Here is a 27,957-nt window from a genome sequence, read left to right on the forward strand (position 1 = left end):
TTTGGTTGCAAATCGGATCCATATGAAGATTATATTGTGCCCCCGTCTGTAAGTAGTTTGTTTTGAATTATTTGCTACATGCTCTGTTCTGGGTGAGTTCAATTGGCTGCTCTTGTTAGCAGTTTGGAAGCAGCTTTTATTCCATTGAGCCGCACACTCTGCACACGGATCTGCGAGGGTGAGATTCTCTGTCACCTGCAGAAATCCTGGTTGAGACAGACCAGGCACTGGATTAGCTTCCTGGATGCTGAACTATGGGGTAGTCTGCTAAACTCAGACATAGCCGACAAGAGTCTGATTTCAACAGATGTTCTCCTGCCAAGCTCAGACTGAGGTTCTAGAGACCAGGCATGACGATAATGCTGATAATAGACATGACTCCTTTTACTTCCCGGTAGCGCTGGGTATTATGTGAATATTTTTCACATTAGTGCCAATACTATACCAGGGTGACCACCTAGAAATGACTTAAACACAATCTGCAATACAGGAACATTCATCAATATTATCTGATCAAGAAAATGAAAGCAAGGTATGTCAAGCCTCTGATGTCAACTTACATTGCATGACATTTTGGCAGTAAAGGCCTACTTCAGGTTTCCTCAATGACTTGTAGCTGGTCTGCAAAGAGAGCATTCAGCTGGAGTTTTAACTACAACAACATGACGCTTTGCTACATAAATAATCAGCAATCATTTTCATGTTTGGCAAAAGGTTTACTAAAATTGGGATTATTATGAATTGAGTTAATAACCAAACCTTGGCCAATTAGTTGATTTATGCTTTCCAGTTGTTTGGCCACAAGGGTCTTTGTGTTGTAGTTATTGTCATCTGCTCATGTCTTTGTGGACTTAGCATGCAGCCTAATTAGTAGTCTAGTTTTGTAATCTCGTACAAAGAAAGGTGATGGCAAGAGCTACACAAATGTCTTCTCCATCTCCAGAGACAAGACGTCACAATTAAACAATCCCTCTATTGGTTGCCTTTGCAAATTGGTTGGTTAAGTTGTGCCGAGCAGAACTTTTACTTGTCAGCTATGATGACCCTTACCCTAACCCTATGACCAATTTTGGCTCAACTTCTTGAATGTGTCAGTTGTTCTGTTAAAGTTAATCAAAGATGTCTGGCAACTTGACTCACAACAGGTAGATACAAGTCACAGTGTTTCTTAAGTTTGTTCTGACAGGTCAGGTAGGGTTCTCACCAGAGGCTTTTTAAGCTGGAGTCTTCTTATGTTGTGTTCTCTCTTCCTTCATCCTTTGGTATTTTGTCAAGGGGGCACTTTGAGTTTTCATCAGTTCATTGAATAATGTTTGGACACACAGAAACTAAACAACCTTCTTGCATTTTTGGCATTGACCTCTCATGACTTCAGATGGGACCCGCACTCTTGGCATTTAGCAACACAGGAGACAGAAACACTGAAATGTTACACCTGGTTTAGCTTCTGTTAATAATATATAATGTGTTACACTTCATAGACAAGCTCCAATGTTCGTGACGAGAGCAGTTGATGTTTCTTTCATGCCAGCTACAAAATGTTCTCCATTACAAACCCCAATCAATATAATTATGAAGCAAGTGGATTATTTGATGTAATTGTGGAGTAAGTCACCCTATAATAATTACATTCAGCCCCATGATAAATTATGTCTCATTGCTGTAGGTAATTAGTCTGAAAATGTTCCCAGTTATGGCTTCAGAGCCAACAATGGACGTGAGTAATGTACAGAGCTGCTCACATGAGAAAGGTCTGTTTGTGCTGCCGTTACGGACGGAGGAGAAAATGGGCTGTAGCTTTCATCTGCGGGGCTATATGTGCACCATGTGGAGTTAAAAATAAGAAGACCTGGAATTGAACCGCGCTTTCAAACTGAGCAGTGTCTGAATCAGCCTGTACTTGTTCACTGTGTTCAGTGTTCTTGCATTTGGGTGTAATCAGAAGAGTGTGATTAAACGCTGTTGAGCCTCTTTGAGATGTGGGACCCTGCTCTCTAAAAGGCTGAACTATGCCAGTGCTGCTGTGAGCGTTCCTCTGTAATAGGATCACCCAGAGAAGACATTTTCAAGAGGTTCAACGTCCGATAAAAGCACTGCTCTCATTTCTCACTGTGTTGTTCTGCTCCTGGGGCTGTTTTTCATGGTTTGGGCTTAAAATCTTGCTTCCAATTATTGGAAATGTTGCGCCACAGCATTCAATATTTCAGACAAGAATGCACCTCTACGTTGCCCCAGTTAGGGGAAAACCATTTCCTGTCTCACAAAGTCACATCCAGAAAGTTTTCCAAGGTAGATGTTGAAGAACTTAACTGGCCTCTATAGAGTCTAAACTCCAACTGTATCCGACAACTTGAACTGGATGTGTTCAGGCCGGATCATGTTTCTTTTGTTAGCCTGTGATACAAGTGACAACAGGAAAGTCTGCTTTTTTTATTTGGAGGTATAAACCTATTCAGTGCAGTTGCTGCATTTACGTTTTTTTGTTTAACAGTACCGTGACGGAAACTCACAACACTAGCAATTGAGTTGGTCTTTGCTAGTATGACTGAAAAGGAGAATATTTCCTTTAGATTAGATAAGATTGACTTTATTTTTAACCTCAGAAGTTTGTTTTCTGCTTCTCCCATGTGTGGAAAAGGCATGTACCCAATACACCATCAAAAACGTACAAATGTACAGTAAACAACAAAGAGTTGCACGTTATTGGGGAAAGAATTTGGTTACAAGTTTTCCCCCTGCTATACAGGCCCAGATTGCAAGTTGAAAAAATAGAGAAATTGTCAACCTAAATTCTGTAAATGTTGAAGTTAAATGCATCAGTCTGGTAGGACTGGTAGGATAGGAGGCCAGATGAATAAATAGTTTTGGCAAAAAAAAGTCACTCACCTAATGCGACATTAAAAGGACAGACTTCATGTTTGAAGACGTGTCGGGTAGATTACCAACAACGCCGCTCTCCCCTCACACTACGGAGAATCCGGCCCAATTAACAAGTGCATTGTGAGTTTATCTGCTGCCATCGCACGTCCCTGCATCAGACTATTGCGCAAGCTTGCACTGCTGTGACGATAGCGAGGCTATAGTGTGCAGCCCTAATACATATCAGAGGCTTGAAGGAGATAACCCAGGAAGCCCAAGCCAACCAATCACAGTGCTTCCAATGTCTACGTTGTATTTCTGTAACCACCATGTTTAAGTTGGTGGCCAGGTTACCTTTAGCAGCTACATAGATATCCTCTGTGACTTAACTGTTAAAACTTTACACTTAAGTCTACTTGAATGTTCTTGTGGCTCAATTAAAACAAATCCCTGCATTTTGGTTCCCAAGTTTGGAAGAATGAATGTTGGTGGTTGTGGAATGAGATGCTAGCAATCACACATAAGTTAAATGAAATAATGACATCATTGTAACCTTCATACTGAGGCAAAACAACAAAGAAAGAAAGAAAGGGGGAGGAGCGAAACTAAAAAGAAATAGAAAATAGAAGACCTTTGAACAAAGGATTTTCTTGGAGACTTAATTTATTTTGGAATTAGCATGCAAGACTGGAAGAGACAGTGCCTGTTAATTTAAAAAGAGAAGAATCCTCAGTATCAGGTTACACCACAATGTTTTATTAGGCCCCTTGAGGCCAACATGTGTGTTTCTGAAACAAACTTAATACTGTTGATGAAACAAATTGAGATGGAAATAGAAGTGGGAGAGAAAAAAGACTCAGTGAAAGTGAAAGCTTTGGTGGTCTCAAGAAGGGGTCTCACTGGATCTTGAACCCAGTGCAAAACACAACAGGGGGGGAAATGAGTAAGGGGTTGAGTAGAAGGACGGGCGGGGGGTGAGTGGGGGGTCCTGGGCTGGGGGTTACACCACTAGAGTCCCACAATTCATCATCCTCTGGCACCGACGGGGTCTGTCTGGACAGATCGGTGGTGGGGAGCCGAGGAGGCGGATTGATGGCCAGCGAGACTCTGTGACCTCCCGTTTTCCCCGGGAGAGGGGAGACACTGTGTGTGTGTGTGTGTGTGTGTGTGTGTGTGTGTGTGTGTGTGTGTGTGTGTGTGTGTGTGTGTGTGTGTGTGTGTGTGTGTGTGTGTGTGTGTGTGTGTGTGTGTGTGTGTGTGTGTGTGTGTGTGTGTGTGTGTGTGTGTGTGTGTGTGTGTGTGTGTGTGTGTGTTTGAGAGAGAGAGAGAGAGAGAGTAATCATCACCCTCCATCCCTTGCGTCCTGTTAAAGACGTCAAGTTTGGACATTGAGTTACATCCAGTACGTCTTTATGATAGGACGACACAGAGAAGATGGCTGCCGGTTTCTCCTCCTCAGATTAGACGTGACAGATAATCTGTTTTTATTTCTTTTCCTTTCCCTGCCCCCTCTCCCTTTCTCTCTCTCTATGCGTGTTTTTCTTTTCAACAGGACTACCTGCAAGGCGACAGCACCAAAGCTTACCAGAGGTTGGGTTGGAAGCCAAAGGTCACTTTTGAGGTGCGTGTCACACACAATTGATAGAAGACGTGGTTAAAAATCAATATGATGATTTGAAAGAGGACATTTTGCAACACCAGTATAGATATGGAATGATAGGAGCAATAATATGTTGCCACAGAAAGGAAAATGTCCTAAAATAAAATGCCAAAGAATACCTTCCAATTAGGACTGGTCTGAAGCATACAGGAAAAGGAATGCTGTAACTCTCACTCTCTATGAAACTGTATTTTTGTAATTGTCTGTAAAGGCAGAAGGGGGGTGGAGATAGCTTGGTATGTGGGTGGGATAGTGAGATGAAGGATAGGATATTTCTTGTTTAGTGACTTAGCACCAGCCTAGTTTTTGTGATCAGACTACTGAGGCCTGTAACATTAAAAAAAAAACGACAGGCACACTATGAAGTCTCTGAGTAACGTGTGTGATGTTAGCCTGATGTGAATAAATCTACAATATGTTTTATGGAATGGAATAAAAATTGCTTCCTTCATTGAAAATGTTTTTGAAGTAAAAATAATAAAAGAGAATATGTTTCCACTGGATTCCACGATATAGCAAAGCAATGAGAAACCACATATTTAAATAAGTTAGCTCGCATATTTAGCTTTTAACTTCACTGGAAAAACTAAAACGTTGCTTTCAACTATCCTAATACAGTTATGTGTAATTTGCTGACACAATACATTTAATTAAAGTTAACGTTTCAGCTCTTTCAATGTATCATGCTTTACATCAGGAAACAGTCTCCAAACTTAAGAGCAAAGACAGAAATACCTTTTTTCTTTTGATGTATTTAATTATAAGCATTATAAATACAACTAATCATTTCGTAAAACATTGTGACCATGATAGTGTAGAGACTGGAGGGCCTTATATTGTTAAATACACAGCCTGAGATTGAAACTAATACCAAAACTATTTTTTTAAAGTTCTCAATCAAGCACAAGAAGCCATAGAATTTTGAATAAATTGATGACAAAATAGGAAATGGCAAGAATCTGACCTGACAATTGATTTTTTTGTTAGATATTTCCCAAATTCAGTGCAGGGGATATATTTCGGTCTGTGAAACAATAAATAAAGCTATGTTGGTTTAATATCCAGCCGTTATCATCAGTCATTCTACACATACATTTCAGTTGAAAGTCAATAAATGATTTAATGTTATTATTGCTGATACTGAACGGGCATTTTTATACATTTTTGTCAACAAGACAAATAATTGTAATTAAAGTCAGCAGGTTTATTGTGTTTTTGTTACTAGGCTTATTTAATTCAACATTCCCAACAGCTCAAAAAGCCTTGTGTTGCCTCTGCAGGAGCTGGTGAAGGAGATGGTGGATGCTGACATCCAGCTAATGAAGAAAAACCCCAACGCCTGAGTCCAAATCAGTCATTCCATCCATTTAAAAACTCCTGTTTCTCCAGACGTGGCGGGAACATGCTGCATTTTTATCTTGATGTCTATTTTTCGTTCTTTCTATGATTTCTTGTCATCATGTAACTTTGATTCCATTTGTTGTCATATAGCACAGAAGCCTTTTATATTTCCACACTGATTATGTCATAATTTATATAAATGGCAAGTTTTAAGGGTTTATTTATGTATTTTGTTTATTTTGATTGTGATGGAAATTGATTTAAACCGGTCGAATAGGTTGTTTCTGTCAGAGGAGGAAACGGCAGAAAATGTAAATGAATAAAATAATAACGTTTTTATCTTGTTTTGGAAAATACAATTGATTGCATTAAATGAACACATGTTTCATTCAATAAAGACTGGTCTTTTTACATTATGTCCTGAAGTATCTCTAATGCTAAACAACTTTGATGTTTCTTTTATTTTGTGTTGTTTTTCTTGTTATTTTTTGTCTGTTTGTTTATGTGATTATCCTGTTAGGCCTGCCATTGAAAGTGTGATAATTAAAGGCAGCAGCCTGCAAATCTTCGTGCAGGATTTAAATGCAGGTATGTCAGTCAGGTGAGTGTGTGAGAGAGTGTGTGTGTGCCCAGGTTCTGCAGATGTTGGCTGGCTCAGGTCCTGTCGTTTCTCTCCAATTTGCTTGCTCCAGCTTTCCAGGGTTTTTTATTTCAGAGCACACTGCACTCTTTTATTCGGCAGGAAGTGCGTTTTTCCCGGGGTCCCAGAGCCCCATGTGTCCCGCTCTCAAACGCCTCTTGTCTGGCTGCAAATGTCGAGGGTGCAGTGAGCGTACAGATCCTGCTACAGGGAAAACTCTTCCCCAACAGGAGACATTTAAACCCAGTGAAATGCATTCTCTCTCTTCAACAAGCAGCATATTTTTCCTCTTCTCTTTAGTCAATTTACACTTAATTACGATAGTGTCCGCAGGGCAGCATGGAAATATTGCTAAAAGATCATTTTGTTGCAACAACCATGCCTGATATAGCAAAATGCCACTTTAGGTGATTAATCAGTTTGATATTTTTTTATTTTCTTACATCTTCCCTGATCGTAATTAAAAACATTGAAATAAAAATAATTCATATAGGGAAAGTTGTATTTGCTTATTTTAGTATTTTGGGGGATTTACCAGTGTACAGATTTTCTTTTTAGGCTACTTAAGAACAGCATGTGACGTAAAGAATTCTAGACAATAAAAAGTAGGCTGCCAACTGAATAAATAAATATATCCTATATTGTTATATAATATTAAATGACTGATACATAAGTTTCAGTTTTTATGGTAGTAGTAAAAATCGTTTAAACAATATATAGGTCAGTATAAAGAAAAGTATCAGGGGATATTTGAAAGCTTTTCTTATATGGTATATGTTGCACTGAAAAAACTGAAACGTTGACTTTAACAAATCGTCAAATTTCACATAACTGTATTAGGGTAATTAAAGCAACAATATCAAGTTGAACCTATTTAAACGAACAGGTTCAACCAACACAATATTTGCGTGAAATGTTTTGACATGATGCATTTAATTAAAGTCGACGTTTTTGGTTTTTTCAGTGTAGAACCTTTGGCGTAACAAAAGCTGTCAGCTAAAATCACTAGCCTACAGCATAAAGTAGCTGAAAATAGAAAAGAGTGCAGTGACTAAGTACATTTACTTAGATACTTTCCACCGCTGGTATTATTTTGGTGAAGAGTGGTTTTACATTCACCTTATCCTGGGGCTTGGGGTGTGAAAGGGTGTGTGTCTGTGTTTCTGGGACGGCACCTATAAGGACATTAAAGACTGTGATCCACCTGGACAGCGCTGAGTCTCTGTGCGCTACCTCAATTGAATCCAGATGTGCGCTGAGGTTGTTTTGGGCCCTGAAACCGCGCGAGAACACACACACACACACACACACACACACACACACACACACACACACACACACACACACACACACACACACACATACTGAGCTGCAGCCTGCCGCAGGTGCACTGCGGACCGCTCAACAACAATTAGCCGAGCCGTGTGATCAGGTTTACTGTTGGCTCTCACAAAAAGTAAAACTCGTCTGGGTTTGGACCACCTCTGTAAAGAAATAAAAACCTCCGTGCAGCTACACAAACATGTTAAGGAGATGAAACGGTCGATTTAAACTTTTGATTCCTTAATTCCCTGTAAGAGATGAATATTATGTTTTTCTGGCAGGATTTTAGAAAATAGTTATTCAAATTTAAAAACTGCAGGAGGGATAAGGAAAGCTTATTTTAAAGCAGTAATTTTGAAGTTTTGTCTTAAATGCTTGTGTTTAGGATAAAAGGAAATATGTTGATCAATTTTTAGAAAACATATTCTGTGGAAGCTCAATCTAAATTATTTTCTAAAATAAAGTGCTTGACATTGTAGGTTTGAGCTGCTAAGGTCGAAAATAATATCTTGATGTTTCTCATTTCATAAAGAAGGTCGAAATGACTAAATACCATTATTGATTAAAAAAAACCGATCTATTATTTTATATATTCTATATTATTTTTACAATTTTTAGCTGCAGTTATGTTGTAATAGAAGTTTTATTGGGACGATTAAAATAACTCTTCTAATAACTTTTTCTAAAGCTTTCCCAAATACTAATAAGAAATACGTCGCACATTTAAACTGATATTAATCAAATCAGCTCATGAATTATATCTATGACGAATCAAATAATGAAACGGAGTGAGCAATATTTCATGTTGAAGAATTATGGAAGAAATACAAATATAAGTTAAAAAAAAACACCATCCGACTATCATCAATAATCTGTGACGCATAATACAAATCTTCAGCATGAAATATACCAGAAGATTATCTTAAGAGTTTACCTTCTTTGTGTTAAAATTCGGGCATTATTTATTTGAAGGCTTAAACTAAATATAAGTATTTAGCTAAGCAGTGCTTCATATTTTTGGGAAAACTCAAAAACGAACATGAGGCAACCAACTCAGTCTAGTCTTTGTATGGTGTCAGAATGCTGCAGGATAATGACACAACACATCACACAGACTAGCGTGGGTACTAAAAGTAGGCCTACATTATTTTGAACGTCCTACTCTTCTGCATTTAAGTTTTAATGCATTAAAATGTATAATTCTTAAACTATCCTACTTGCAAAGTTTTAAAATAAAACCTGTTTGTAAACATTCAAATAAGCGTATGGGCTCACCATCAATATTGCATTTATTGTTTCTACTGTATTTGCTTCCAATTTTCGATGTAGAAAACATGCATGCATATTAGGGATTTGTTTTTAATATATTTAGCTCCAAAAATGCTTGAAGCAAAATATAACAGCTCAATACTGTGGCTGTTATACTTCAAGTAAAAACTTCGGTGAAAAAGTCGTTTTAAGGGTCCGAATTAGAGACTGCGCTAGAAAATAGTCCCTCAGTTAATCCACTGAATATTTCCCAAACAAGACATCTGCAAGCTCATACACAACTGTGATCCCTTGAGGCGATGTATATTATAAAATGATGTCAATTACCTGAACATTAAAATGGCACAATAACATATCCTTAATTATGAGATTTTAGTGCACTTCTTACGCGTATAGGCAGCGTCTATATTCCTCCTCTGGGACTCTTTTTATCCTGAGGCGTTAGGCCTGCAAACTGTCCCAACAATACACTATGGTGAGGGGGCTTCAGATAAGGCAGTGACAGCCTGTACTGCAGGCTTCACACCGTCCTTTCCTAAAGTGCATTGTTGACTTCCTCTCCATTGACCTCGATCACCTCCTCCTGTCTTGTCCTCGCAATGAAAAACGATTCCGAGTCGTGACTGCTTTTGCCTTCCTGTCTCTTGAGTGTTGCATCAATCACAATTAGTTTGAAGCAATAATCTATTGTTTTGTATTATTATGAGGCTTTGTGCATGAGAAAGTGTGATTTTGAGTGTCAATTCTGCAGTTAAACTCGCTTTAAACCTCCCTGTGGAAGGTGCAGCAGTGGAGCCAATAGCTCATTGTTTACGTTAGCTTTAAGGCTTTGACTCAACTGACTGCTGGCCCTGGGGAGCGTTTGCGCGCTGGAACTTTTAGTTTCACTGACTCATTAAATCTCATCCACGCAGTCCTGAAATGGACAGTCACGTTTAAGCGTTCGCTGCCTGCTCGAAACACACACACACACACACACACACACACACACACACACACACACACACACACACACACACACACACACACACACACACACACACACACACACACACACACACACACACACACACACACACACAGCCCCGAGTCCAGAGGGGTTTTACTGTCTGCCAGAGTGAAAATGTCTCATCAGCTCCTGCAGGCTGCACAGAGCAGAGATGACACAAAATACAATTACATTATTTCACACTGTCCAGCTTGGAAACTACATGCTCTTCCAGTGTCTGATCATTTAAATTAATTAATTAATTAATCTTTCTTATTGTTTTATTAAATTATTTTCATTTAATCAGAATGCCTTGTATTGTAATTTAATAAGTGTCACCTATTGCGTGGGACAAACCGTTGAGCTCTTCAGTCTATTCTTATATTAATATTTGTTTCACCTAATGTTTTAGTCTTTTCAATTATTAATTAATAATAGTATTGTTTTCTTATTTTATTTTAGATAATTACCGTTTTCTTACTATTTATATTTATATAATAAATGAACATGCCGGCTGCCATGTGGATCTTCCTGCACATATCACACTTTTTAAATATATATGTATTATAATCTGATCTCCATAAGAAGCTTGGCCTTTTTGCTTGGGTTGCCCCACGTCATCAAGGCTCTACTGAAATAAATAAACATCTGACAGCAGCAATAACTTCATTCACAAGCCTGCAGGACACAAACTGTAAAGCACGCTCTACTACACCATATTAATACCCATCATGCATCTGCAGGACATTTAGGGTCTTCAGCAAAATGCACGCCCGAAAAACATCCATAGTATATTTTAATCCCAAAATCTCCCATCACCATCCGTCTGCCTGCTCGGTTTGTCATGACAGATTTAGTTTGCTAACAAGGCCTTCAGTGAGTTCAAACCGCACTGCAGAGCTGCAGCCACACGTGTATTTATTTACCGGCTGCATTTAGGCTACACGAGTGTTGAAAATATACAACCTGCAGGTCAGCCTTAAGCTTTTATTCTGCAAACCAAAGTAAACTCTAGTGTTTCTTAACCCTTAACGTGTAGATATGTTAAAGTAACCGCGACTGTACAGTTAAATTGGACTCTGCAGTGGGGCCGCAGACCCCACATACAGGCCCCATTTTTATTTTTTTTTAAAAGTCCTTGAACCAAACCGTTGATATGAACAGTAAATATAGTTGTTTTTTTTCTGAAGGAAATCAAAACAATGTGGATTTACTAAGAGACTAAAATGCACAGCCAAAGCCATACAGCTACACTGAACGCTCGTTTTATATTTTTCTAATAAAAAAATAACAATAATAAAATAAATAATGATCTCTGGCCACCCTTTTATAGTATTTATCTCATTGGGAATATTTTACACCTCGAAACGCATTTTGAACTGTATTTATGTGTTATTTAAAATAAACACTTCCTTACCACTGCTAATAAATCACTCAGATTAAGATCAAATCGATGGCACTTTATTAAACAAACAAAATGTAATGCCTTCAAATTTAAACAAATAAGACAAAATGAATAAAATAGGCTAAGTCAGAATAGACTACAAAGTCCCAAAGTCTCTATTTCTATACAAGAACTGGGACAAATAAAGGCAGCAATAGGAAAACTGGAAAAATGTAAAAGTGTTTGGTCCTCAATATCCAACCACTTCCTTTTCCTAAAAAATAAATTACTATATTAGGTTATAATTTACAGTCTATGGTCACAAAAGCTGGTTTTTGAGCCATCTTTACAAACAGTTCTCAAAGTGAGAGGGAAGGAAACTTACGTGTTTTCGGTGTTACACACGCCTCGAGAGAAAAAGTCTCTGAATCTCTTATGTCCATTCGGAGTGTGAGTGAAAGACCAAAAGTACAAAAAATATAAAACATATATTAGAGTTATTAATTTAAAAGACATACTTTGGCTTTCAGAACTTGCTGCAGTCATAAACAAAAGCTCCTGAGGTGCGGTAGATGGACTGTCCGGACGGGAACGCCATCTGACAGCTATTATTCCCGTTCACCGGGGAGCCGTTCAGCCCGATCCGCTGGGACTCGAACATCTCCCGCACAGAGTGGAAGTTCTGCTGTTGCGCCGGATACCCCGGGCTCAGGTGGCTCAGGTCCCCGTACCAGGATGCAAGCCTTCCCTGGTGCGCGTGGTGGCCGTCCTGGCCCTGGCTCAGGTTTCCGTGTCCGAGCGGGTTCGCGGTGGTCGTGGTGATGCAATAGTCGGGCAGAGCCTCCTCTACCGCGGAGGACTGGGACAGGTGGCCGCCGGATGATCTGTCCCCCGCGTACAGGCTCATGGCTTGCATGTTGCAGTGATAGGTGGCGTTGGCGTTTGAGGAGATGGAGTTCTGGTTGCAGGCCGTAGAGCTGTACGCAGATGTCTGGCTAGGGGAATAGTTGAGCGACAGCGAGGGGGTGATACCTGTCCGAGAGGAGGCGATGAGTGGCGGGGAGAGCTCGGCCTGCGGAGACCCGCGCAGGGTGGTCATGATGTTATCCACGCTGAAGCCCTGAGCCGGGCCCTGGCCGTGGTGTTGGTGGTGCTCGGGTCCATCCATGCTGAGTGACCGGGTGGAGGGCACGCTGTGCGGGCTGCCTGTGGACATGCTGCTGCTGCTGCTGTCGGGGCTCTCGATCTTCGGTACAGTGCTCAGGGCCGGGGACGCGGCCTGCGGCGGTGTGGACGTCCCATTCTCTGTCTTTATGTCCTGGATCCGTACTGGCTGAGAGCCCGGCACCGATGGATCCTGCTCCTGGCCCGGGGTGCGGGAAGAGGGATCCTTGCCCTGCCTGTCCCGGTCGTCCTTGTCTTTCAGCACGTCCTTCTTTTTGAACCTCCTCCTGCGCCGTAGGAAGCTGCCGTTCTCAAACATGTTGTAGGAGTCCGGGTCAAGAGTCCAGTAGCTGCCCTTACCGGGCTTCTTATCGTCCCGGGGCACTTTGACAAAGCACTCGTTGAGAGACAGATTGTGCCTGATGCTGTTCTGCCAGCCCTGCTTGTTGTCCCGGTAGAAGGGGAACCTCTCCATGATAAACTGATAAATCCCGTTCAGGGTGATCTTTTTCTCTGCTGAGTTCTGGATGGCCATGGTGATGAGAGCGATGTAGCTGTATGGAGGTTTTACCATGTCCTTCGGCTGGTGCTGGGGGGTGTACGGCCCGTACGCCCGGGCCATGGTGGCCGGGTACTGGTCGTGGGCCGCATGGGAATACATGCTCATGGGCGCCGGCATCCCGGTGTAACCACCGCCGGTCCGGTAGTAGCTCTGGTCGCTGCTGATGTAGGGTACAACTCCCAAAGAGTTGGGGCTGGAGACGGAGTAGCGCGCCTGCATCCTGCGCAATGCGTAAAAGCTCCCCAAATGGTTTCCCCGCAAAAACTCTCACAACTTTTGTGTGTGCTCCGATTCTGTATTCTCTTCTTTTAGAGTCGTCTGGTAGTCCTCTGTTAAACCACAACTCGCCACGGTGAAGCGGAGAGAGCGCACACTACCGATGTGAACATTGGAGAGAGTGAGGAAGCTAAAAGTGAGGCTGGAGGATCATGAGTCTACACAGCAAGGAACTTTTTTTTCTCAGCCTTCACATTTTTTCCTCCCTTTTGGCTGCTAGGGCTGCTCCTCCCCGAATGTGTGCTTCATCATCCAATTGGAGGACGAAATGAACCTGTGGAAAAGCTGCATGGTGACAAAAGTTACTACACCCCTCCTCTGCCACCCTTGTCTCCTCAGCTCATGGAGTGATTGAAATGATGTTAAGGGTGCGCCTAAAATGCAGAAAATTCCCTTAATGACTCAACATGCTAGACTTTTATTATTTTCTATTAATTAATACAATATATTTCGAGATATACAAATACGTATTTGTGTATTTTTTAAACAACTATTTAAGTTTATTGTGGGGGTTAGAAGCCCCGTTACTGATCGAATCGGTGTACCCTCTTTACCATCTCTGAATTATCAAAAATCCGTGTAAAAATGGAATTGATCCGAAACGGCTGTATTTGGTTTTATCAGGATCCGATCAGCCCCAGGCCCGGAAATTAAATGCCCTATCCAAAATCTCCCTTTGAGCTGTATCTTATTAACGTATTTTCTGATGGGTAAACCTCTAATTAGACCAAAGGTATTAGCGATTAGGAATGCAAAGTTAGCTGATACCAATGAGGCTGCTGTCTGTGAGAATCTCAACTCAGCTGCCTGCTGTTGAGCCTCTGAATAAACAGACGGACATGAAAGGGTGTGAGCTCCCTCCTACACCCCGACAGCGCCGGTGGGCGGTGTGTGGAAACTAATTAACGGTTAAATGAAGATCATTTGGTCGAGATGGGTGAGAAAAAGGTCCCCTGAGTGCGAGCGGCTGCTGAGACCAAGGTGGGATTTTGTTTTAAAGATGTAGACCTCCAAATGTCATTCACACTGAAATGGTGTTAACACAGCCTTCTGGCTCCTAAACTGGTGTTTCGTTGTGTTGATTGCGAAGCCTAAAAACAACAGCAGCATGATGGAAATAATCGTTTAAAAACATTACAACCATGAGGGCGATTAAGAGAGACTGACAGGGAAAATACATTGATGTTCTTCTGTATTTTTAATATTAAACTGAGAAAAATCACGTAAATATGCGTGAAAAATGCATTATATAAAAAAAAACATGATTTTATATCTTTCCTTAAATATATTTACTTATTTTCTTTTTCTAAATTGTTTTGTGTGGGGTTTTTTTTATAAAGGGAACTTTTACTGCTTTCAGTGTATGTATTTCTTGCACATTGGGTCTACAAATGTATCATAAAAGAAAAACGCCTTTTTAAATGTTCGTATAATTTAGTTTTTAAAAGTTTAAAGCTGCCAAGTATGTGGTTTTATTTGAAACATTAAGCTATCTAGATCCTTAGTTCTGTTTTAGCATGATGCGTTGCATATCTGGTGTCATTTGAAGTTTAAAAAGTAGCAATGTATGATTTCGTTACGAATCCAATAGCCCACAATATTTTGTATAGGTTTTATGAAACCTAAACATTCCATCTTTTATTTAAGGTTTATGCATTGAAGTTTAACCATTCACCTTAGTATTTTTTAATTCCCACAATATATTAAAAATGAAAATAATTCCTTTCTTTATTGACCTGACTACTTAAAGTAAAGATGTGGCATAGAAAAGAAGAGCTTAAACATGTCTGGACACTATGTGGATACTTTTTTAGTTCTGCTTTTTGATATATTTTGGGAGAGAAGTGCAGCTAAATGGTATTCAACTAATATAAGCCCATGGAAATAATTCTGAAGAGTTCCGGCCTAATGCAACAAAAGAGGGAAAGTCACTTTCTTTATATTTTCTTTATCCAAATGAATTTGCAGAAATGTCATTTGAATTACAAGAGAAAGGACCATCAACACCGAGCAAACAGTGATAATCTGTGTGAAGAGTTCATTTCTCACGTTTGTGTCACTTTTGTGTTTTCATTCTGCTCTTTGTTCTGTGATTTGCATGTGTTATCATGATTTCACGAGGAAGCAAATGCAGAGCGGCCTGTCACCTACGAGGTTCGGGAGGTGAGCCTTCAGTCCCAGCCACACACTGACCACCAGTGACCCCTGCTGACCCACGGAGAGCCGCCCGTTCCTCCAGCATCGTTGGTGTGTTTGGAGGGGAACCTGTCCTTCGGGGAACTGAACCAACAACCCAGGTGGGCTCATTAGATGTTGGACTCGAGTTTGATAAAATGTTTTTACAACGATAAATCTATTTTATTATTAATGAAACCTGGCATGTTTTACAGTGCCATCTCGTTCATATCTGAAACACTTAGCCATCCATCTGTCATTGCAGAGATTCCAATGAAAACCAACCACATCCTGAGATATAATCTTGGTTTAAATACAAAAAACACACCAAATCTAACCCGTGATATTTAGATACTGTAACAGTCATGTGCGTTTACTATAAATTAACTGTTAGGGTAATTTAATCACATTTTTATTGGACAGAAGGTCCTGCTTGAGAAAAAGCTGAAGGTTTCAATTCCTGTCTTAATGTACGTTACACTCCTGCCATCCAGTGGTCGACATTGGAAGTGCATGATGGATGCAACTCTTCTTCAGAGGTTTGCTTTTATTTATTTATTGTATACCATAGACTGTCTTTACCACTGTTGGAGGAAAAACTTGAAAAAAATGAGCATGAAATGAAGCCAAAAGTGAAAACAAAATATACTTTAAAATACTTCTTTAGTAGACTGCAGTCAGAGGTATAAAGTACATTTACTCAAGTACTGTCTCAAAGTACAATTATGAGATACTATGCAACTTTTTACTTCTACTCCACTTCAATTATTTTATACCTTAAATTAATTTACAGATTGGAGTAATGATGTGAAATATAAACAAATCTCAAAAAAGACTTGGAGTAAAATTCACAAGCTACCCTGCAGTAGACAAAGTCATTAAAACTAGCTGCACCTTTACCAGCTGTGATAACATCAATAATAATAAGTATCCCATAAATGTTATTCTGAAATGGACCAATCTGCATAATGAGTACTTTTGGTACTTAAGTATATTCAGATTCCATACTTTTGTACTTTTACTTGAGTCACTTTTCAATGCAGGACTTTTACTTGCAACAGAGTATTTCTACACTCTTGTACTTCTACTTGAACTAAAGTACAAGATCTAAGTACTTCTTCCACTTCTGGCTGCAGTACTTATCTTGCCTACTTTACTGAATTTTACTATTAAATAGTCTGAGCTTTAATGTTGGAGCTTCACAAAACCATAAACACTTTGTTTGTTTATGGTTTGTATTAGCAGTTGTGGAGGGTGTTAAATATGAAATATATCTCTACAGTTAAAGTTTAAATTTGTAAATTGTTTATTATAATTGTCAAACAATGAAATGATGGAACTTTCTATCATGAAAATACATTTTGAGACTATATTGATGATGTAACAGAGTATTTTTAACATATTACTTGTTTTAAGAGATGTTTTGAAAACTCCAGGTGCAACATATTTGGTTATTTTCACACACTGAAGACTGACGATTACACTAGTTTTACATTTGGTGAAACATGATGATGTATACATTTGGGCGTTTGTATCAAAAGTTGATCAAGCTAATTTTTGTCCTTTCTGCTTCCATCCACAGAACAAGGCCCATTCTCCTTCACACTGATATAATCTGATTTAAAGCACGGTATTGGTTAAATGTTGCAATTTTATTTAGGACATGAAATGCAGCACTCCCTATAGCACTTTTAAATATCTGTAAAGATAAATGTGTTTAACATTGCTTTATTTCTATGTTTTTATACAGGCATCTTCATCCTCATCCTCATCCTCATCATCATCATCATCATCATCATCATCATCGTCGTCGTTGTCATCATTATCATCCACAAATGTCACAAGCTTGTAAGTATTCTTATCACACAAACTTCCTTTAAACAGTACCACAGCACCCTCTGCTGCCATATTGCAGTACATGTACTTGCGGCATCAATAACAAGGAAGTAAGAGGAGGAAACTTTGATTAATGAGCTAATTAAAGTTCATTAAAGTCCATAATTACACAGGTAATCCATAACAAAAAAAGGGTACAGAGTATTTTACCTCTATATTTTTACTGGTGACCTCACATCAGTTTGTGGTCTCCACTTCTGAATTCTACCTCCTGAGGGATCGGGTATGAAATTGTTTTGTGGGCCCTTCAGTGTGTCATGGACAGTGTTTATATTAAGGGCCTAATTAAACACAGACAGATTTCCAAAATATCCCAGGATCTCAAAGTCCTGCACTGAAAGAGCACATTGGAATTGGTTCTCAAATAAATAGCTGCCAATCATCCATGTGCAAAACATTAATCTTGTGTTTGGTGATCCGGCTGTGATTAGTCTGAAGAGGGTGAAGCTGTTCTCAAGGCCACAAAGCGCCTCACAGTGTGGCAGATTTTTACCCTTTTTACCCCAAAACTTGGCTTGGGAAAATACTGAAGAAAACCCTTTCCTTGAGATTGAGCTGTTTCTGATTTAGCTGCCGTGATGATTGGCATCATTTCCTCACGTGGTAAAACACAAACAGTCTAATCCATCTGTATTTGCACGCCATTTCAAATGAAATCAAGGTTAGCAAATATTTAGATCTATTTGCCTCAGTCTATGTCCAAAAAACTGCCTTAAAAGATTTCCTCTTGGAACTTTAGACCATATTTGTATTTGCCGTGACAGACCAAAAGCATGACTTTTATTGTCGGATTGTTGGATGAAGTTCCCTGTCAGTCATTGTACACAATATTTACAGTTGTATGGATCTTTCCGGAAATGTAAATCTAAGGCTATAAAATTGGCAAAAACAAAAAAAGAGTCCTAATCATTTGTGGCAGAAAGTCTAGTGGGGTTGTTAAACATGTTAGTAAAGTTTTCATATTTCTATTTTGAAAAAAGTGGAGGATTCAGGGAAACAGAAGATTCATCATCAAAACTTGTCAAAAAATCCTATCCTTAGGATATGCTTTTAAAATGCTAAAAGCAATCACACTTGGGAAGTAAATTTTGAATTATGCTGATTTCAGTTATGTTGCTCTGTAACCTTTATCAAACTTCAATATATGTATTTTAAATGTAATTCAAGACAAGCTTTACAGCCGATTAAACTACTAAAACTATGCCGCAGTCTCCAAGTGTGGTTAAACTCTGCCCCCTGTTGGACATCAGCAGACACACGCCTCTTCAGGTTGGTCCTTTGCTTTTCTCTCGTGTTCCTTTTTCCTTTTTTCTCTCTGAGCAAAGCAGCTTTATCTTTAAGAGAATGGTTGGTTAGCTTAAAGCAAAGCGCTGCCAATCACACCATAAAAGTTACGAGTGATCTTTAGGCCAGCTTCTCTGAAGAACAGATATATGCCTTGCTCAAGGGCATCTGAATTGCTGGTAATGATAAGGGTCCGGCACTATCCAATATGTTCGCCCCTGCAGATTTTTACCTACCAGTTTATGTTATTTTTCACAATTCACAAGTGTCCCTTTCTTTTTTAAGATATTTAATTTATGATTTATTTGTGAAATTTTCAAACACAGAAAGTATACATACATAGACCCTCACTTGTACGACTAATTTAAACGCAGTAAAAAAGACCATTCTACTAGGGTCAACAACAAAAAAAACACAAACTGTTGCAGAAATCCTCCAATAAACTTCTGGGTTCTACATAACAGTTGAAGTGGGAACACAGGATTATAAGTTTAAGCATAAGATGAAGAAAAGAATAGACGATTCATTTTGATATGAACACACAGATTGATCTTCTTGTTCAGATACAACCTTAGCCATATGGCTTCCATAGCAGCTTGGCTTCCTACTGATAGATCTTAGTCAAAAAAAGATACTTCATCTTGCTCTACATTTTCTATGCCCTCTCAATTAATGGAGCACTGGTGCAGAGTTGCCAACTTGGCAACTTTCCAAATCCTCCGTCGACTTTTTTTGTTAAAAGCTACTAGCGACAAATCTAGCTACTTGTTCTGGTGTTATTGGATACTTTTCTGGTGTTGACCACAAATGAATCACGCATGAACAAAGCCGCTGCTGATCCCGGCCTGGCTCGCAGGGTCGCTTTTCGGTCCCTTTGCTGGTCCCAAGCCTGGATAAAGAAGAAAGGTTGGACATAGAGCTCGCAATTCCATCCCACATAACAGTGTTTTGATTAAATGTGATATTCTCACATTTAACAATACAGGACAAAATTGATTTATGTAATGTGGGTCTAGACAAAGCAATCAAGTGATGGCCTATTTCAATGGCAAACATTTTTTTTTAAATCAAACATCAACAGAAGAAAGATCATTTGTAGTCCTAAACATATTCAGTGTGTTTTGTCCCACTTTTTGTCTCTGTTACAGCGTCCATTACAATTACATTCAAATAGCTAATTATTCATATTAGGCGATGACTTTTTAGGACAGCCAATAGCTACTTTCCTGACTATGGAGTTGGCCACACTGCTCTGGTGGAGTTTTCTACAGTTGAGGTGACTGTTGTTGTTCAGCTGCCTGGGGATAGCTACTGAATATCTTTCATTGAGTCTCTTCGAAAAGTGTTTCCTCGTAAAAGGTAATGTTGTATATATGTAAAGGTGTCAGATGGTGTCACTATTCACCATTTTTTACATCTATCTATCACATTGTGCAATCAACATTTACTTCATAATGAAGGTTTGAAGCATAAATGTTTTCTACATTTACACTTTAAAGGGAAATGTCCTGCACAACTGGGATGGATTTCCATTTACTTGCGCATTCATGGTTCCCCAAGCTGTAACACTAGCATGTTGACTTTACCATTCAGCACAAAGCAATACCAATGTGGCCTAACCTATGTTGTACAGGCTGCTACGTCTGTGCAGACTAAACATGGGACTTTACCCGGCCTTTGGCATGGCAGTTCATAATAAAGGACACTGACATTTTTTAAAAGTGCATTTGTTTGCCATCTAATCCAAAAAAAAGAGGCAGAGAGAGCACTGCGTCTTGCTTACCCTTTATAAGTTTAAAGACGGGGTGAAGGGAAAGTTTGGTTTGTCCGCTTGTCTCTTTCTATCCAACACATTGGTACATGGCACTGTTTCTAATAAACTTACATCTAGATTTCCATCTGCTTTCCTATGATACCGGTCCCTTAATGTTGAGACTGATATTGCCATTTGTGCATTAAAAAATATATATATTTGTGCATATATTCATGGTCGTAAGACTTGTGCTCACTCATTGGCGGGTGAAGTATGGTAGTAAAAAAGTAGTTCCTACATAAAACTTCTCACATGTGAAATCGATTATTTTGAGTAACTGGATAATGATGGCTTTGAATACTAGGAGCTGGGTGCCATTTAGCTTTATTATATTGGAGAGAAGGTATGGATATTTCTATGGCTAAAATCTACATCACTCACATCACACCAAAACTGTATATATTCCTAAATAGCACAACACGTAAGATGTAAACTATTGCTGTCCTGCAGTCACTTTTGCAGACCTAGATCTTCATGGACCCAAATGCCCCAACATTTTCAGTTGGAATATTTGAAAATATTCAAGAAAATGTTAATTTTAACAAAATAACCAGAAACAAGGGTTAAAGGGGCCCCACTGCTAGAGTTTACACGTTGGCCCTTAATGAGATTGATGCGGCCCTGACTGTAAACGTTGTTTTTACACAGAAATAATCTAATTTAGCAACTCAACTCTGTTTCACTCACCTTCTGAAAGGTCTATTGAAAAACTGCTCAACTACTTGTCGTGCAAATCTAGATGAATAGCTTAAATGCACTTATGTCTTGTATTTAGTATAAGGCAGGTGAAGTTCATCATTAGCTGAGAAAAAAGTCACATATTAACTGTTATTGTAATAGAGTAGTTTTTACACATTTATTGTAACACTCTCAGATAACTATTTATGTAAAATGGGCCTGGCATGGGAGGTTCTTCTTTGTGTATAGCTCATAACACCTTCCTGCTGCAGCGATGATCTCTATGCAATGGTCTCAACCACTAGATGGCAGTATACTCCACCATATTCGAAATTCAACCCCCTTTAAAAATCTTGTCATGGAAAATGTAGCAGCTGCTGCAGGGCCACTTTGTGTGACTTTTCACCATGGAGGGTTGCTTTGTGGAAATTAGAAACAATTTTGTTCTTTAGTCAAATAAGTTTTATTTTTGGATATGTGACTGCTGATGCTGTCTCTACGCTAACAATCCTATATCACGTTTGTTGGACCCCGAAGTGTTCAAGAAATCAGAGGAAGGCTTCTTGATCAAAACCAACATGACTCAGGCAGTCAATGTTTTTTTCTGATACTTATTCTGGATCGGAAGATTCCTTACAAGCAGATTATAAAGATATGAACTGAAATCCGCTGTCAGATCTTACTTCATTCTGTGCATCATGCCTCAAGAACACATGATACTTTATACACATGCAAATTGATGTTTCACATTTGGAATTTGAGGCAGTTTAAATGTCAAACATATCTTCTGGAAGCATGGATTTCTCATGTGGTTTAAAATTGTAGTGACTTAGTTGTATTTGTTCCTTATAAATTGCTTTTAGGCTACACACTAAAGGTATTTAGAAAGTACTGTGCCCTAAAGAAGGGTTTGAAACACATAGTGCACAAACAAATAAACACTGAAGTAAAAAACATAAAACAGTAAAACAATCTCTTTTGCATTAAAGACACAAATATTGACTTCACACAGCATTTTCTTTTAAATGCTGATTATGTCAGATGATGTCATAAGGAGCTACCCCTGTAAATTCTGATCTGCCTATGTGAGTCATGATGGATGCTGCATTTAAGGCATGACCAAAGCCATGTTGATAAAAAGGAAGCGAAGCAGCCGCCCCGTCTGCTCTGTGTTTGTGTGACGAGGCAGCTCTCTGCGAGTCTGGTCTGTTTACTGACCTCTAAAAATACCAAATTGTTGCATTTCCAGAGACACGGGTGCTGTCGTTTCATTTGTTTATATGGTGTCTTCAGATTCTGGCAGCACTGGATGTCCAAATAGGAAGGAGTGACCTCAGGATGCAAATACTCTCAGCTGTTTCACACAGGCTGCAGGGGACTGTGAAACATGCAATACGTCCCAATATTCAATCTAAGAATAAGCTATCTTTATAAAAAGGGATTTCCATCCTTCAGATAGAAATGTAGCTTTTAAAGGACATTTATCTTAGAGCCTCACACCTCATATTATCAATCTACAAAGGTATTTATAATGATCTGCCTGGGTGGTGATTATCTTTTTATATTGCTTCGTAATGTCTTCTTATCAACAGTGATGGAAAGTAATAGTTGATATTCATAGTTCTAGATTAAACCACCCAACAGGATATACATAAAATCCACTTTGACCATATAAAACCACACACATCTGTTTAAATGGTAATACATTACTAAGCCATTTTGCTGTCTAATGTCTAATATGATTTGCTTTTAATACTTAAGAAATATTTGAAATGTAGGTCGTTTATTTGGAATGCAGATACTTCTTTTGCTGCTTGCACATCCCCAATATCGTCAGTTGCATACCAAAAAAGGAACTATAATAATGAGATATATGTACATTTTAAATCATTCTGAATATGTACATTATCGATTTAGTGATAAAAGCTTATTTTTTACTAAAAAATGAGCTTAAAAATAGCTGTCTTTAAGGCAGTAACATGTACAATGTTTACATTACTTTATTATACTTTGGGGACCTTGTGTTTTAAACGTCAATAATTTAAACGGCTAATACTTATTCAAAACCTGACCATCAGAGGTGGGATAACTAATCTGATAATGACACAAGTTAAAATACTAATACCATGATATAAAATACTGCATAATGTGAATATATATATATATAAAGTTCTGCATTATCGTTATTTGAGTACAGAAACATTAACAACAAATAACAAAAAAGATAACAATTCTTAGTATCTAAGTATCAAAAGTAAAATACTCTTGTATGCAGAATTCCCTGCTATTGTATTATTTTATTATAATGTTAGTATAGCTACTCTACTATTGAAGCAAGTATCATGCTTAAAATACTATGACTTATCTCAGATTTTAAACATTATTATGCAAATTCACTTTAGTTGGCAAACAAATGAGAATACAGCAGCAGCAGGAAATGGAAATACTCAGATAAAGTGCAAGTATACAGCGAGAAAGCAATATTTAATATGGAATTAAAAGGTTGTGCCTTAAGCAAACTCAATTACAACTCCCCTTAATACAAACTATAAACACCTCCTCTATATGAATGTGCATGGAAAGACAATGTAGCCTAAAATATATATCAGCTTTATTGAAACCTTTTACAGGACAGAAAATTGGCAAAGGGTTATACAATAAGTGCAAGGCTTGTTTGCAGTTCATGTTAGCCTAAAGCGTTGTGTGTATTTACTCTAATAGGATAGAACATAGTTACATAGAATATAAAGTTTGCACGTGGTACAACAGCAAACACATTTAAAACGTTTCTGAAGCTTCTTTTGAAGAAGAGAGCACTTGTCAGGGTTCATATTGGCAGAGTGGTTTTTCATTTCATTTCATTTTATTTTTAAAGGCCACTGTGGGTTTCTTCATTCATTTCCTTCAATTGCATAGTTTTCTCAAGTCCGACCAAGAAAGCTATTGGCTGCAGGCAAAGTGTGAGTGCGGACGCCACGATACATCCTCGTATGTCCCAAAATATAAGTGAAAAATGGAGATAAATGTCCTCTTGCAGGAGAGCTCACATCACGCAGGGCTTGATGTCCTGACAGACGCTCTGGGGGTGGTGGTGGTGGTGATGGTGGTAGTAGGATCCGCCAGCAGATGGGTGGAAGGAGGAGATGCCGTTAAAGTTTAACACAAAATCTTTCCTGTCGCACACGGAGGAGTGGCTCTGATAGCGCGGGATCCCCACTGCAGACAGAGAGGAGGAGGTATTACAGATGTGCACACGTGCATATTCATCATAAAGTCATATTGAGCATTTTAAAGAGAGTGCTGCCTCAAATGACTCCGCAGAAAGTGTGAGGTAATTGTAAAATATCTTCAAAATTAAATGTATAAAACGGTTAGAATAAGCAAAAATAAATAGCATGGATCTGGCCATATTTTATTAGATATATATATCCCCCGAACTTCCATACAAGTTCAGTTTAATAAACATTAAATTTGGTTAATTCTTAACATATTCAAAAAAAGTACTTGATTTTTGATAATATATTCGGGGGAAATTTGCCTTAAAGCGCTTTACCACAATATTTTCCAATACATTTGTATTTTAAAAGACACCTCATTTTTATTTAGCGATTGTAAAATAATCTATTTAATGTTTTTATTTGTATTTATTTTGATTTATAACAGTGTAATAGGTTTTTTTTCACCTGGAGAGCCATAACTGGATGGACCTGCTGGATTATTTAAATCTGACTCAGTGACCGTCATTTTGTGTAAGTGAGCCTCTATTTCCAGAAAGAGAAAAATAAATGGGAATGTCTGTGGTTTCGAGGTCATAAGGACTCCAGATGTGACTGTTTTTCAGGGGAAGACAGCAGGCTTTATCCTCCGAGCCACAGCTCTCTGGCCGTTTTCACAGACAACACACAGATATACAGTGACCGAGCTGCTCTGCGCACTGCAACACATTTCTCCTCCTCAATTAGGACGCTGCGTAAAGTTTAACAAGGCCTTCCGTCTCTTGTGGATACGCACTGGGTGAAATCCTCCGCCGGTGAGGTCCGACCTGCTCAGTTTTTGTTTGGTTAACCTCTGGGACCCTTTCGGGCTCCAGCATGTGCTGCTCGCCTCGGTGAAATCCCCAGACTTTAGTAAAACCTTGGTGTGTTGTGTTAAAGCCAATAAGCGTAAACTGGGGAGGTGAATTAATAACGCAATGGCTAAATAGCTGTTTATCTTAATCTATTTACTAGGAAACATGTCCAATAAACACTTACACAGATGTGATTAAGAGAAGCCTACAGACTGTGGATTAAATAGACATCAACAGTATCCATTAGAATATGAATTATTTATTGGCCTTGAAAACATTTGGTAACTAATGTTATTAGGCTGAACCAGTCATGGCCTTTTTGGTTTTTCATTATTCAATAAAAATAGTCAACTAGTAGTTATTAGTAAATACAATAAGTTTAACAATCGTAACATTATTTTGTCGACCACATGTTGAAACTAAACGCTCTTACAATAAATTGCAATTTAACTAAATAAATAAAACTAGTAGGAAGTGATTATATGTGTTTTTATATTGCATGAATATGTAAACTCCAATTGAATATGATTTACGATTTTCAAATAAACACAAAATCCTTATTTAACTATAATTTGTAATTATAAAATAACAAATTTTGATTACTGAGTTTTAACTTCTTAAAAGCGTTTGCATTTCTCAAAGGCCTCTGCTGCCAGATTATACGGAAATGTTGCTAGGAATATTGATACGTTTGTTTGTGTTTATTTTTTTTACAATGATAACCCCCAAACATATTATCTGCCAGTGTAAGCGATTAGTTAGTGTGCTGTACCTGATATGTCACTGCTGTGGCTTTCCCTGCCGTTTTGGTGAAGGTAGCTCTGCTCCAGAGAGTAAGGCGACATGCCGGAGTGTATACCGGAGGATGCGGGGCTGCTGGAGCTGAGAGGCTGCTGTTTGATGTAGGGAGACCCGCCGGATGACGCCCAGTGTGCGGATGAACTCGCATATGGGGAGTGTCCGTCCAGCGCGCTGGCCATGGCCGGAGAGGAAGGCACCGGGCTGCTGCTGCTGTCCTGCCCGTATTCCCCGTTAGACGGAACGGGACAGCTCGCCATGTATGTGGAGCCGGGACTGGGGGACATGTGTGGTACGTGGTGGCCACTGCCCAGCCCGTCGTACCCCCCGGCCATTGAATTGCTCATCATGTCCAAGTTGTAGCCGTTGCTGTGACAGGCAAGAGAGGCGGATGGAGCTTGAAAGTCAAAACTCTGCGGAAGGATGGATGTTCCGAAGCCAATGCCGTTCATCATTCGATACATGGGCTTCAGAGCCTGACATTTTCTTCTGAAGCCTCGGGGTCTGCGTCGAAACGAGCCCTCCTCGAACATGAACTCGCTGCCCGGGTCGATGGTCCAGTAGTGGCCCTTCCCCGGTCTGCCCAGCCCTTTGGGCAGCTTGATGAAGCACTCGTTCAGGGACAGATTATGCCGCACCGAGTTCTTCCAGCCTTGATATGAGCCCCTGAAGAATGGGAAGCGAGCCTGCAGGAACTGGTAGATCTCACTGAGTGTCAGTCTCTTGGTGGGGGAGCTCTGTATTGCCATAACGATGAGAGCGATGTAGGAGTACGGCGGCTTCTCTGGTCGCCGTAAGCCGGAACTCGTCTTCTTTCCTTTAATGCTGGAAGAACTCTCTGTGGCGGCTTGTGGGCTCAGCATGGCCGGGTGCAGGGCTCCGGATGCCGGGCTGGATCTCAGAGGAGGCGGAGGGTCTAGCTGCTGTTGAGGGGTCTCAGTCGTCATGTCAACTCTGACGTACGACTGGCGTAGAGTATAGAGAGGGAGGGAGAGAAGACGGGCCGTGCAATGTTTGAAAAGAGTGAAATATATCGAAATCCAGCGGTCAGTGTCCCTGTGTGAGAGCGTTACACCGCCAGTGGTCCTCAGAATCCCAGAGCAAAATGGAGTGAAATCTGTCTCCAGTTACGCACGACTCTCCCCCGTTACGCACGGTGCTCCCTTGACGCATGCAGAACGCACGCACTGACAGAGAGAGGAAGAGGAAGGGAGAGTGGGGGGAGCTGGTTATCCACTGGAGACTCACTGTCCAGGGCTCGGAGCTCCAATGGGTGTCACAGCGGCGCTAAGTGGTGCTGTGTTGCGCGCCGGGTGGCCATCGAGCGCCTGAATAATCCCTCAAGTGGAGGAAACACGAAAACCCCTCGATTTATTGCGCGCAACGGTCCAGCCAAACAAAGCTCGACCACCTATCAGTTCATAAATCTTTCGTCCCTCTCCAAGAGCCCCCCCCCCCCCCCGTTCTTCTTATCCGCACTCTGCGACTGCAAATCTCCCTGAAATCAGTGACGAATAGAGCCACCCCCCCCTCCACCCTCTCGCCAAAACTGGCCCAAGTCCACTTACCGATCTCAGTCGCGTTAAAGCCCCCTCTTTCTCTCCTCTCGTCTTCTTTCCTCCCCCTCCCACCCACTCTCTCAAAATTCGAACTACACGCAATTAAGCCATCGATCAAACCTCCCACAGACATCCCAATCAACAACGCCACACGCCAGAAGTACAAGGTAAAATACGAGCTCCCACCCCCCCGGTCTTTCACGTATGAAGTTGTGATTT

General features: G+C 39.8%; 3 protein-coding genes across 3 annotated transcripts in view; 1 reads left to right on the forward strand and 2 right to left on the reverse strand.

Moving 5' to 3' along the window:
* Positions 1-6,276, forward strand: part of gmds (GDP-mannose 4,6-dehydratase) — a 159,918-nt gene extending 153,642 nt beyond the window's left edge. The window contains exons 10-11 of the mRNA XM_063890629.1: positions 4,412-4,480; positions 5,800-6,276. Coding sequence (XP_063746699.1) covers positions 4,412-4,480; positions 5,800-5,862 — 132 coding nt within the window. The 3' untranslated portion in view covers positions 5,863-6,276. The remainder of the gene's footprint in view (positions 1-4,411; positions 4,481-5,799) is intronic.
* Positions 6,277-11,519: 5,243 nt separating this feature from the next.
* On the reverse strand, positions 11,520-13,709 carry LOC134869212 (forkhead box C1-A-like). The gene has a single exon (XM_063890685.1). It carries the CDS (start codon positions 13,407-13,409, stop codon positions 11,991-11,993), a length of 1,419 nt encoding a protein of 472 aa, XP_063746755.1. The 5' UTR covers positions 13,410-13,709; the 3' UTR covers positions 11,520-11,990.
* Positions 13,710-23,906: 10,197 nt separating this feature from the next.
* Positions 23,907-27,594, reverse strand: LOC134869267 (forkhead box protein F2-like). Its single transcript, XM_063890763.1, has 2 exons — positions 26,154-27,594; positions 23,907-24,528 (listed from the first exon to the last, which is right to left on the reverse strand). Exons 1-2 carry the CDS (start codon positions 27,124-27,126, stop codon positions 24,356-24,358), a joined length of 1,146 nt encoding a protein of 381 aa, XP_063746833.1. The 5' UTR covers positions 27,127-27,594; the 3' UTR covers positions 23,907-24,355.
* Positions 27,595-27,957: the final 363 nt, after the last annotated feature.

The sequence above is a fragment of the Eleginops maclovinus genome, chromosome 9 (assembly GCF_036324505.1).
Source record: "Eleginops maclovinus isolate JMC-PN-2008 ecotype Puerto Natales chromosome 9, JC_Emac_rtc_rv5, whole genome shotgun sequence".
Classification (NCBI taxonomy): Eukaryota; Metazoa; Chordata; class Actinopteri; order Perciformes; family Eleginopidae; genus Eleginops; species Eleginops maclovinus.